Source organism: Pristiophorus japonicus, chromosome 18 (assembly GCF_044704955.1).
Source record: "Pristiophorus japonicus isolate sPriJap1 chromosome 18, sPriJap1.hap1, whole genome shotgun sequence".
In the NCBI taxonomy this organism is placed as follows: domain Eukaryota; kingdom Metazoa; phylum Chordata; class Chondrichthyes; family Pristiophoridae; genus Pristiophorus; species Pristiophorus japonicus.
The window spans coordinates 51922569-51936324 of record NC_091994.1 but is presented as its reverse complement, the minus strand read 5'-3'; the positions used below and the strand labels follow the sequence as shown (position 1 = coordinate 51936324).

Genomic DNA, 13756 nt, shown 5'->3' with positions numbered 1-13756 from the left:
ATCGATTAGATTCCAAATTCTGAAATCTCTGAAATTTGTAACAATGCTTTTCTCTTTACATTCCTCCAAACCTGTCCTTTTATGCATTTCCCATTGCACCATAGGCAGTTCAAGGTATGGCTGCCAAGGTACTTTGAGGATGTAACGAGCAGGGTGGATAAGAGAGACCCAGTGGATGTGGTGTATTTGGATTTCCTGAAGGCATTCAATTAGTGCTACACAAGATAAGAGCTCACATGGTTGGGGATAATATATTAGCATGCATTGAGGATTGGCTAACTGAGTCGGGATAAATGGGTAATTTTCCAGTTATCAAACGGTAACTAGTGGGGTGCCGCAGGGATCAGTGCTGGGGACTCAACTATTTACAACCTATATTAATGACTTGGATGAAAGGACCGAGTGTAATGTAGCCAAGTTTGCTGATGGATGGGAAAGCAAGTTGTGAAGAGGACAACGAATCTGCAAAGGGATCTAGACAGACTAAGTGAGTGGGCAAATATTTGGCAGATGCAGTATAATATGAGAAAGTGAGATTATCCACTTTGGCAGGAAAAATACAAAAGCAAATTATTTAAGTGGAGGGAGATTAAAAAATGCTGCAGTACACAGAGGGACCTGGGAGTCCTTGTGCATGAAACAAAGTTAGTATGCAGGTACAGCAAGTAATCAGGAAGGCAAAAGGAATGTTGGCCTTTATTGCAAGGGGGAATAGAGTATAAAAGCAGGGTAGTCCTGCTACAACTGTACAGGATATTGGTGAGACCACACCTGGAGTACTGCGTACAGTTTTGGTCTCCTAATTTGAGGAGGGATATACTTTGGAGGCAGTTCAGAGAGGGTTCACCAGATTGATTCCTGGGATGAAGGGATTGACTTATGAAAAAAGGTTGGGCCTATACTCATTGGAGTTTAGAAGAATGAGAGGTGATCTTATTAAAACATAAGATACTGAGGGAGCTCGACAAGGTAGATGCAGAGAGGATGTTTCCACTCGTGGGGGAAATCTAGAACTAGGGGGCATAGTTTAAGAATAAGTGGTTACCCATCTAGAACTGAGATGGAGGAATTTCTTTTAAGGGTAGTAAATCTGTGGAATTCTGTGCCCCACAGAGCTGTGGACGCTGGGTCATTGAATATATTCAAAGTTGGAGATAGACGGATTTTTGAGCGATAAGCAAGTGAAGGGTTATGGGGAGCGGGTAGGGAAGTGGAGCTGAGCCCAAGATCAGATCAGCCATGATCTTATAGAATGGCTGAGCAGGCTCGAGGGTGCCAAATGGCTGACTCCTGTTCCTAATTCTTGTGTTCTCGTGTCCAAAGCTCTGGAATTCTCTCCTTAATCTCTATCTCCATCTCCTCCTTCAATACCCTAACTCTAAGCAAGCTTTGTTACCCCTCCCAATATCTCCTTATGTGCCACTTTTTGTCTGACTATTACAACAGTGACTACGCTTCAGAAGTGGTTCATAAAGTGCTTTGGGATATCCTGAGATCATGCAAGGTGTTGTATAAAAATGTAAGTTTTAAAGAATAAATTAAAACCACCTCTACTGTTTGGGGTGGGGGAGATCAGATAGAGAGGAAAATGATAGAGATGAGCAGAGATGAAATGGGGGAGAGTTGTTGAGCTGATGAGAGGATAGACAGGGGAGAGACAAAATGATAAGATGAACATGATTTCTAGATGTGATTGGAGAGAGATGAAAGGACAGATGAGAGGAGAAAGATGGGGAAACCAGGGAGAGTGGAGTGGAAAGAGATGGAATAGGCGAAGGGAGATACGAGATCCGACGGGGTGTGGGTGGAAGAGACAAATGTATTGCCAGGGGATTTCCCATCACGCCTGCCCCAGAACCATCACAATATTGGCTGGATGAACAGAAAGCCGAGGCTGGAAACTGTCCTAACAGGACAAGGTCACCACTGATGGTAAGGTGTTGGGGGTGAGGGGAAAGAGAGAAGAATCAGCCAGGAACCTATAAAAGGAGTTGGGTAAAATCCACAGTTAAGCAAACGCATCCCCCTCAGACACAGCAAAAGAACAGTCCACAAGATTTGATTTAACCCAATTCATTTATTTCTTATAGATTTCAGGAGTTACATTTCAGTCGTTTGATGAGTAAATCAGTTAACAGCTGGTACAACAGAACACAACAAACTCTCCTTACAGTAATGAAAAGGGCTAACCGTATTTTTACCTTTTAACTCCACATTTAGCTCGAGGATAGTGCTGAAATTTCAATCATTCTCCCTGGATAGAAAGAGTGCCAAGAAACAAAGGCGCTGAACCTGTAAGTCAGTCACTGAACAAACAGTGCAAGGAATTCAAGGCAGCCAAGGAGACAATTCACACTTACACAACAATCTAATTTTGTTACAATCAACAAGTTTACTGTTTCATTTGATTCAGTGAACAATTTATAGTTTTAAATGCAATTTTGGAAGAATGGTGTGCATATGCAACACTTAGTTCCTTTTTAAACTACAGTATAATTAGCTTATTGTGAACTGAATTCTCGAGTTGATTTGTGCGGCTTACATAATGTGGCCAGAAGATCAGCTGCCACGGCAGTTTTCACTGCTCAGAGGCAGAATGGAAGCTGCAGCCGGAGGAGGAGATGGGGAACGCTGGGGTGGGGTGTAAAGCTGGCGATGTGGATCAGCCACCTGCTACAGACATCATCCACTGGAAATCTGGCGCTTTTCTAGAACGGGTGGAAAGTTTAAAATCTACCTCGTGGACTGCAGAGCATGGGAGAAGGATGGGTGGGGCACAAGCGGGTGATATGAAGAGCAAACTAACAAGTAACACAAGTGGCAGTTCGAATTTAGGTGGATGAGATTTATCCAGCACACCACATCACTATAAGTGGAATGCGATTGGCATTTATACTTAAAACATTCTTCCCATTTATTTTTTAACTATTTCCTCTATTTTTCTATTTAACGTTGCCCATATCCAGACGAGGGGACTGGCCAGAGATTTACACTCAACACTTCTACAGCCAGTTGGTGGCAAAAGCTAATCATGCAACCCCGGCAAATTGACATGGGATTTTTCACTCCTCCTGCAGGACATGCGTGCGAGAATGTGGCTGAGAGCACTGGCATCCCATACGCACCTGGTGGCATTATCGACCATCATGTTAAACACTGGTTCAACAGGACACATTGAAACCCTTTTCTAACTGCCAATAATTTAACTGCAGATTGTACACAATTACATATAGATGTGGAGTTCTACAAAATAATTATACACAACCACAGTAAGAAAAACAAATCAAATATTCCTAGACAATCCTCATTTAAAGTTAGAAACCTCCCCATAATTATTGATTGGGAATAACCAGCCTACCTCATGCAGTCCGACTGAGGCAGGGACCAAAATGTCAAGTCATTTATACAGAGATGTACACACGCAAACAGCTCTGCAACAGTAAGACAGTTAATCCATTACTTCACACAACTAAAAGGCACCAGTTTGCATTCATGAAGTAAATAACTACACAAACAAAACATTTAGAAAGAAAGCCTGGAGTGCACGAGAAGCTTTTGTTTAATAAAGAATTGTTTCTTTAATATAACGCTGCTCTTTTGCTGTCAGTCTGCTATTTATACTGTGGGGCAAATTTGGCCACAATAGATAACTACACATGTGAGATTCGTTCTAGTGCAGTTCTTCGAGTCACATATATAGGGTGGGCTGTCCTGGTTACCATTAGTGCAAGTGACTCCTGCCCTGGATAGGGGACCACGATTCAGTCCTCCTGCCACACAGCAATTGCTACTGTCGGTTACAGCCCAACCAAGGGACATCTTGGTGCTTGCGGTGACAATGCTGGTTTATTTATTTATACCGTTGACAGTAGGCCCTGTGATAGAATGCGGCCCATTGATGAACCCTGGGCTGCATTTGAGAGATGATGTGTATAACATCTTTCTTTAAGGCAGCTTGGATTCAATTTCCTTTCAGTAACCTGTAAATCCTCGAGAATAAACAGCACATAAGGGGGCAGGGGGATGTACTCGGGCAAAGACCACTTTTAGTAATTGATGGTAGTTTAGCACAGCTTGCAAATCAATCCATGTAAACTGCATCAACTAGTGACTAAACTTTGGAAAAACAGTAGTAACCATGAAGAATAAAGGTAGATTCGTAAATGCTCTCTTTCAAGTGAATTCACTTTACAGTATTATAAAACAAATGCTGAACTTCACAGCAGGTTAGTTACATTGACAAAAAAGAACAGGTTAATGTTACAGACACAACCCTTCTCCAATGCTGAAACAGATAAACCAGCAAATTAAAAGAAAAAGGGTGAGGTGGGAAAAACAGCACGTAGCCCAGCCACAGAAAACCAGTGGACGGAAGGACCTTCAGCAGAAAAGGAGATTGTTCGATGATGAAGACCATCTCAGTTGGAAATTCTCCGTCTCCCCTAGATGATCATTCATATCATAGAATCAACTCCCACTTTTGTTTTAAGCAGGGTGTAAGTCAGTTAACCCTTTAATTTTCTGATTGCAGCAGCATCTGGTGAGAGTCTTCCCTGTCTTTTTTTCAGCTATTAAAAAAACATGTTTATTTTTCGGTTTTGAAAGGTTTAACCTGGAATGGTAACCTCTCTGTTCACACTGCAGATGCTGTCTGACCACCTGCATTGTTTCAGAATGGCAATGTTTTAATTTCTACACAGTATTTCATACAGCCTTTCTAATCTCCTCCACCCCCCCCCCCTCCACACTCTGAAGGGGCAGGACGATCGGGGACATGAAGCTTCAGAACAGTCACCAATACCCCTGAAGCACTGGCGAGGTGCTGCCCTGCACATTATACATACTCTAAGCATTAACCGTGCGTACACTGGGGAATCCAATTCCTTCACGGTGCTGCAATTCAGTCACCTTCAAACACCGAATTCAAGTTTATTCTGATAAAGAAAAAAAAAGTTGAAAATAAAATTGCTAAGGTGTAAACAAAAATGTGTGTGTCTTGTACCTCTTGAACTGTTAGAACACCAAGAATGCGACAATCTTAAGGCATTATATATTTTAGGCACAGTTACAGGATCACACATGCTTCAGCTCACCCCCAAATACATTGTGATTGCTAACTATCTAAACGCTGAAATTGCTGTTGGGAATAGAATGGAGCGATGAATGCGTACAGACTCTTCACATTCCAGCCTTAATGTGTCATTGCTAGGTCGCCCCAATGCTTTTGTTGGCCGATGCTAGCATTTACTGATCTTTCTAACAGAAAGCTCACCGGCAACAGGAGGTGGCAGTCGTGGGTATTTCAATTTTAGAGTTGGTTTATATTTAACAAATTTCCCAGCTGTTGAGGTTTTAGCTCGTACCTGTCCCAGGTCTTCCTGTGTGAGGGGAACTTCCATCAATATCCACCACAACCTAATGTGCATTCTCAACAAGAATCTCTGTAAGCGCTAGACCAAGTGAGGGAGCACACCTTACTCAGAATCAAGTATTGGAATGGCCATAAACACAAAGGGACAAGCAGACAATGCTTTTTCATGTTTATAAACGAAGACGATAACTTTCCTTTTGATTGGCGAAAACCCAATTCGTACCAGAGTTCTACGGCAAATATCAACTTCAATTTTACGCAACACCCGTATGGAACTTTTATGGAGTTAATACTTTGGGAATGTGTCCAAGAAAGTCGAGATCTGTGTCTCTGGTGGCAGCGTGCAGTTAGGTTAATGCGGGAGCTGGTTGTGTGTTTAATTCCAGCTCCCAGTGTAAATGGCCAGTGGGGTTCCTGATGCGGCAGGCACCTTTGGGAGCATTGCTGGTGTGTTTTCTTGGACACATTCCCTTAAGGAGCACCAAAACAAGACCTCCCACAAATAGTACCAGAACTTTACAAATAAATACTTTATCAATACCCTGAGCAATAAAATTAAAGATTAATGATCATTAGGCTGCCAGTCAATTCAACAACACCACGGACCACAGGCATCGTCCTGGAAATGGGAATTCTGCACGTTCAACAGAAAAAGCCAGACCCGTTCTTCATTCTTGTAGCAAAGAGCTGTGAAAAGAAGCAAGCATCAGATAGAAGAGAGCAGATTCAGTGAGAAACGAACAAAACAAGGCAACCATCACCGAATGCTGAACCTTCCTCCTTACAAACACCGCATCTGCTGTGCCAGTCTAACCAACACTTTAGTTCCTATTTTACTCACTCGTAGCACTTCTGTTAATTGGTCCTGGTTCCCATCATTGACTAAATGCTGCTGCTCTCGTGTCAACCAGCATCAATCAGTCCAGGGCTAAAATCCGTTAACCTCGGATTCAATATCAAAGAAAGACTTGAATTTATATAGCGCCTTTCATGACCACCGGACGTCTTAAAGCACTTTACAGCCAATGAAGTACTTTTGGAGTGTAGTCACTGTTGTAATGTGGGAAACGTGGCAGCCAACTTGCTCACAGCAAGCTCCCACAAACAGCAGTGTGATACTGACCAGATAATAATCAAATCACATTATTACAGATTATCTCAAAATGATTATCTTAAAAATTACAGCTTTAAAACAGAATTCATTCATGTAAAATTCACACCCTCAGAATTTCCCTCGGTATGGACCTTTTAGCCCACGGTCAATGTTGCTGTAGAATGCACAAACAAAACTAGCCAAGTCACTGTTCCAGTAATGGGGACTCACAGGTTGGGTTTAGCCCGGTCACTGTTCCAGTAATGGGGACACTGCAGGTTGGGTTTAGCCCAGTCACTGTTCCAGTAATGGGGACTCACAGGTTGGGTTTAGCCCGGTCACTGTTCCAGTAATGGGGACCCACAGGTTGGGTTTAGCCCGGTCACTGTTCCAGTAATGGGGACCCACAGGTTGGGTTTAGCCCAGTCACTGTTCCAGTAATGGGGACCCACAGGTTGGGTTTAGCCCAGTCACTGTTCCAGTAATGGGGACACTGCAGGTTGGGTTTAGCCCAGTCACTGTTCCAGTAATGGGGACCCACAGGTTGGGTTTAGCCCGGTCACTGTTCCAGTAATGGGGCCTCTGCAGGTTGGGTTTAGCCCGGTCACTGTTCCAGTAATGGGGACCCACAGGTTGGGTTTAGCCCAGTCACTGTTCCAGTAATGGGGACCCACAGGTTGGGTTTAGCCCAGTCACTGTTCCAGTAATGGGGACCCACAGGTTGGGTTTAGCCCAGTCACTGTTCCAGTAATGGGGACCCACAGGTTGGGTTTAGCCCAGTCACTGTTCTAGTAATGGGGACCCACAGGTTGGGTTTAGCCCAGTCACTGTTCCAGTAATGGGGACCCACAGGTTGGGTTTAGACCAGTCACTGTTCAAGTAATGGTGACCCACAGGTTGGGTTTAGCCCGGTCACTGTTCCATTCACCATGACAATTCTGCCACCACCGATCTGCTCAATCACACCCTCACCACCACCTTTGATGCCCTAGTCCATGTTAAGACAATTACTCTCTCACACCCTGATGGCTGCTCCCTTAAGGCCAAGGGACGCAGACTTGAACAGATATGGCGAACAACTGGTTTAGCCAATCACCGCCAGGTCTGGCTGGACCACCATAAAGCATTATCAGATCCAGATCTCGTCTACCAAAATGGATCACTGTTCCAGAATCATCTGGAATGTAAAGATAAACCCCAGCTTCTATTCTGCACTGTTAACTGTCTATTTAAACCTCTTTTCGCAGTCACCTCCGATAATAATTCTCTAAGATTGAGACCATCTGTTCGGTCACCTCTGCCTCGTCCCTTCCTTCCCCTAGCTCACCGGGCCAACTCCCCTCCAAGGATCCCCCCTGCCCTAGCCCTGACCTCTCATCAGTTTCTCTCCAATCGCCCCTCATGACCTTTCCAAGCTCATTTTGTCAATAAGACCCACTGCCTGCTCTCTTGACCCCATTCCCAGCAAACTGCTAACCACCCAACTTCCTTTTCTGGCTCCCAAGTTAGCTGACATTGTTACCAGTTTGCTCTCCTCAGGTACTGTCCCTCTCTCCCTCAAATTTGCTGTCATCACCCCTCAAAAAAAACCACCTCAACCCCTGTGTCCTTGCAAACTACTGCCCCATCACAAACCTCCCTTTCCTCTCCAAAGTCCTTGAACAAGTTGTCACCTCCAAAATCCGTGCCTATCTTTCCCGCAATTCCATGTTTGAATCTTTACAATCCGGTTTCTCCGCTGGCCACAGTACCGAAACAGCTCCCAAAGTCACAAATGACATCCTTTGTGACTGGGACGAAGGCAGACTATCCCTCCTTGTCCTTCTTGACTTGTCTGCAGCCTTTGACACGGTTGACCAGTCTATCCTTCTCCAACACCTCTCCACCACTGTCCAGCTGGGTGGGACTGCACTCGCCTGGTTCCATTCTTATCCATCTAATCGTAGCCAGAGAATCACCTGCAACGGCTTCTCTTCCCGCCCCCCCCCCCCGCATCGTTATCTCTGGTGTCCCCCAAGGATCTATCCTTGGCCCCCTCCTATTTCTCAACTACATGTTACCCCTTGGCGACATCATCCGAAAACATGGAGTCAGTTTCCACATGTACGCTGATGACACCCAGCTCTACCTCACCACCACTTCTCTCGACCCCCTCCTCGGTCTCTAAATTTTCAGACTGCTTGTTCGACGTCCAGTTCTGGATGGGAAGAAATTTTCTCCAATCGAATATTGGGAAGACCGAAGCCATTGTTTTCGGTTCACGCTGCAAACTCCGTTCCCTAGCCACCGACTCCATCCTTCTCAACTTCTGTCTGAGGCGGAATCACACTGTTCACAATCTTGGTGTCATATTTGACCCCGACCACATCCGCAGCATAATTAAGACTACCGATTTCCACATCCGTAACATCGCCCATCTCCGCCCTTGCCTCAGCTCATCCATGCCTTTGTTACCTCTAGACTAAACTATTCCAACGCACTCCTGGCTGACCTCCCACATTCTACTCTACGTAAACTAGAGGTGATCCAAAACTCGGCTGTCCAGTGTCCTAACTCGCACCAAGTCCCGCTCACCTATCACCCTTGTGCTTGCTGATCTACATTGGCTTCCAGTTAAGCAACGCCTCGATTTCAAAATTTTCATCCTTGTTTTCAAATCCCTCCATGGCCTCGCCCCTCCCTTTCTCTATAATCGCCCCCAGCTCTCTTTCCTCCCCCCCCCCCCCCCCCCCGAGTTGTCTGCGCTCCTCTAATTCTGCCCTCTTGAGCATCCCTGATTATAATCGCTCAACCATCGGTGGCCATGCCTTCAGCTGCCTAGGCCCCAAGCTCTGGAACTCCCTGCCTAAACCTCTCTGTCTCTCTTTCCTCCTTTCAGACGCTTCTTAAAACCGACCTCTTTGATCAAGCTTTTGGTCACATGCACTAATTTTTACTTATGCGGCTTGGTGTCAGTTTTTAAAATCTCATAATACTCCTGTGAAGTGCCTTGGGATGTTTCACGGCGTTAAAGGTGCTATATAATTACAGGTTGTTGTTGCAGTAAAGGAGTCCCTGCAGGTTGGGTCCAGTCCAGTCAGTGTTCCAGTAATGGGGGCCCACAGGTTGGGTCCAACACTGTAGCACTCCAGTATCAGTCTCAACTATTCTTTCAAATCCTGGAGTGGGTCTGGAACACAGACCTTCTGGCAGAGTCGAGAGTTGGAACTAATGCTCGTATCGCTTTATCTAAAGGACAAAAGGAAACTGAAGAGAACGAGTAGCAATGTTGTCAGTTTACAAAATCCAAGCACCATGGCACAGCTACAAATTTGACTCAAAAGATATAATGCTGAGATTTTAACCAATCGAAACAGAGCGTATCACGGTTTCTATCACCACTGGTCCTCTCGGTGGTTGCTGATTCTGGGCACGAATGATTTGGGTCGAGTCAATGTTACAAATTCTTTGGAACCATTTCATTTTTAAAAGAAAGGTAACATTGCCCCTTTAAAGGGCTCATGGAGAAATTGTTTGCAAATCTTTACTAGCACATAATAAGTTATCAAAGACAGGACATGCTAGAATGCACAGCAGGTCTTATAAGATCAGAAATAGGAGGAGTAGGCCATACGGCCCCTCGAGCCTGGTCCGCCATTTAATACGATCATGGCTGCTCAAGGAACCCGTCCCTTATGCACTATGAACTCTTCCTCAAGGCTACCCTGACCAATTTGATTTGTCCAATCAATATGGAGGTTAAATCACTCATGATTAATGCTGTTCCCTTTTTACAAGCCCCCACTATTTCCTGGTTTATGCTCCGACCAACAGAGTTGCTACTGTTAGGGGGCTTATAGACTACGCCCACCAGTGACTTTTTCCCTTATTATTCCTTATCTCCACCCAAACTGTTTCAACATCCTTATCATTTGAGCCAATATAGTTTCTCAGTATTGCAGTGATTCCATCCTTTATCAATAGAGCTACCCCACCTCCTTTTCCTTTCTTTCTGTCCTTCCGGATTGTCAAATACTCTTGAATATTTAATTCCCAGTCCTGGTCGCCTTGCAACCACGTCTCTGTAATGGCTATCAGATCATACCCATTTGTCTCAATTTGTGCCGTCAACTCATTTATTTTGTTACAAATTCTACGTGCATTTAGCAAAGTGCCTTTAAGTTTGTTTTTTACCCTTTTTTCCTGCTCGTTTTCTCTCTCCTTCACGTTCTTTATTTTTGCTTTCTAATTCCAGCTTTTCTCCCCTCCCTACAGAATCTATTTTCAGGTTCCCATCCCCCGGCCTAGCTAGTTTAAACCGTCCCCAACAACACTAGCAACCCCCCTCCCCCCCCCGGTAAGGATATTGGTCCCGGCTCTGTTGAGGTGCAACCTTTACGGCTTGTACAGGTCCCACCTCCCCCAGAAGCGGTCCCAATGTCTCAGGAAACTAAAGCCCTCCCTGCTTGCAGCATCTCTCCAGCCACATATTCATCTGCTCGATCTTCCTATTTCTGTACTCACTAGCTCGTGGCACTGGGAGTAATTTGGAAATTTTCACGCAGACCACTCTCCAGGAAGAACAATGCAGAAGGATTCACTCTCAGTGGTATAACTCTCGTCTTGGAGTCAGAAGGTTGTGGGTTTAAGCCCCACTCCAGCGACGTCAGCATAGAATCCAGGCTGACACTTCAATGCAGTACTGAGCGAGTGTTGCACTGTTGGAGGCGCCGTCTATCGGATGAGACGTTAAAGCAGATGGGGGTTCAGTTTGTGCACAAATTAGCTGCTGTGTTTCCTACATTACAACAGTGACTATATTTCAAAAGTACTTCATTGGCTGTAAAGCACTTTGGGATGTCCTAAGATCGTGAAAGGCACTCTTGAAACAAGTGTTTCTTTCCAACAGTCTCCGTCTCCCTTTGCAAAATGCTTGGTACCTGAACATGACTCCCCAGTCGTGTGGCCAAGTTCAGGGACTCACTGTCGGCGTTAATGATTTGTTTGGGCCTACATCCTACTACAGAGTGGGATAGTAGTGAGATGTAGAAGCCTTGACTATTCCCTTGTTGCAGCCTCAACTGTATCAGTCTCTGCCTTTATCTTGTAATGGATTCATGCTCAGTGCTGGTTGAGTTACTGCAACGTGCAATATAAATTGACTGCAATTTTAATGCTGTTGTGGCAAAACTTACTGCTGGGAAATGGTGTCCGTTCTCTGTCCATCGCAGACCATTATATTCTCTGCGTTGAGGTGAACAGGAGAATAGCAGCGTGATTTTTTGATGTGTCCGAGTATCATTCTCCAATGCATGGTAGTGCAACACATTCCAATTCCAATTAGCACAACTGCAGACAGAAGTAGAACAGACAGAAAAGAAATAAAAAAACCTACAAAGGAACATACACATGCAACCCCTCACACACGCAACCCCTCACTCCTTCTTCCTTCTTAGGCAGTCCCTCGGAATCGAGGATGACTTGCTTCCACACTAACATGACTTCTCAGGTGACTGATGAGTCCAATGCGGGATCTACAGTGTCACAGGTGGGGCAGACGGCTGTTGGAGGGATGGGTGGGTGGGGTGCTTGGGTTGTCTTGCGCTCCTTCTGCTGTTTGCACTTGGCTTCCACGTGCTCCCGACGAAGAGACTCGAAGTGTTCGGCAGCTCCCCAGATGCTTCTTCTCCACTTAGGGCGGTCTTGGGCCAGGGATTCTCAGGTATCGGTGGAGATGCTGCACTTTTTCATTGAGGCTTTGAGGGTGTCCTTCAAGTGTTTCGTCTGTCCACCTGGGGCTAGCTTGCCGTGTCGGAGCTCTGAGTAGAGCGCTTGCTTTTGGAGTCTAGTATCGGGTATGCAGACAATGTGGCCCGTCCATTGAAGCTGATCGAGTGTGGTCTATGCCTCGATGCTGGGGATGTTGGCCTGAGTGAGAACACAGACGTTGGTTCACATAACCTGCCAATGGATTTGCAGGATCTTGCAGAGGCAGCATTTGGTGATGGTACTGTACATAGTCCATGTCTCTGAACCATATAGGCGGGCAGGTATCACTACTGCTCTTAGACCATGAGCTTGGTGCCGGGTTTGAAGTCCTGGTCTTCAAACACCTTTTTCCTCAGGCGACCGAAGGCTGCACTGGCACACTGAAGGCAGTGTTGGACTTAATCATCGATGTCTGACCTTGTTGACAGTAGGTTCGAGGTATGGAAAATGGTCCATGTTGTCCAAGCCTCGTCATGGATCTTGATAATCAGGGGGCTGTACTGTGTGGTGGGGGCAGGTTGGTAGAGAACCTTTGTCTTACAGATGTTTAGTGCAAGGCCCATACTCTCGTACGCTTTGGTGAAGGCGTTGACAGTGGTTTGGAGTTCGACTTCCGATTGTGCGCAAAAGCAAACGCCGTCTGCATACTGTAATTCAATGACAGAGGATGGGACGACCTTGGATCTGGAGGCTACGAAGGTTGAACAGTTTCCCATTTGTTCTGTAGATCAGTTCCACTCCAGCGGGGAGCTAATTGAGGGGGAGATAGAGCATTGCAACACTGAAGATAGAGAAGAGCATTGGTGCGATGACACAGCCTTGCTTGACCCTGGTCCGCACGTGTATTGGGTCTGTGGTGGATCGTGACAAACTTCTGAGGGCAGCCGAATTTGAGGAGAACACTCCATAATCTCTCCCAGTTGACAGTGTCGAAGGCCTTTGTGAGGTCAAATAAGGCCATGTACAAAAGCTGGTACTACTCCCTGCATTCTCTTGAATTTGACGCGGGGTGAAGATCATGTCCATTGTGCCCCTCAGCGGGCGGAATCCGCATTGCGACTCTGGAAGGAGCCACTGGGAGGAGGTGATTGAGAATGATTCTTGCGATGACTTTCTCTGTCAGACAGCAGGGAAACTCCTCTGTAATTACCGCAATTGAATGGGTCACCTTTCTTGAAGATGGTCACGATTACAGTGTCTGAGATCCCCTGGCATGTTCTCCTCCTTCCAAATAAGAGAAATTAGTTCATGGAATTGTGCTAATACTGCTTCTCCGCCATGCCTTAGTGCTTCGGCGGGGATCTGCTCTTGAGGCCCTGTTGTTCTTCAGTTGTCAGATGGCCTTTTCAATCTCATGCCGGGCTGGGGTTATGCTGAGATGGTGGCGGGTAGCATGCTGCAGGTTGAAATGCTTCTTCCAGCGGGCGTTGACTGCCTCTGTATCCTTGATGAGCACCTCTCTGTTCTTGGCCCTCAGTGGGGTAGGACCTTGGGTGCTTGGGCCGTAGGTAGTCTTTATTGTGCTAAAGAATCCACACACGCAT

General features: G+C 45.7%; 1 protein-coding gene across 3 annotated transcripts in view; it reads right to left on the bottom strand.

Annotated features, from left to right (window-relative positions):
• Window positions 1-2057: 2057 nt before the first annotated feature.
• LOC139228721 (very low-density lipoprotein receptor-like) overlaps window positions 2058-13756 on the bottom strand; it is a 50712-nt gene continuing 39013 nt past the window's right edge. For 2 of the 3 annotated variants that reach the window (XM_070859999.1, XM_070860001.1), the window contains exons 12-13: window positions 11639-11792; window positions 5944-6058 (exon numbers count right to left, since the gene is read on the bottom strand). In XM_070859999.1, coding sequence (XP_070716100.1) covers window positions 6040-6058; window positions 11639-11792 — 173 coding nt within the window. In that variant the 3' untranslated portion in view covers window positions 5944-6039. Of the gene's footprint in view, window positions 6059-11638; window positions 11793-13756 lie in introns of all 3 variants that reach the window. The other variant, XM_070860000.1, reaches the window with a different exon arrangement.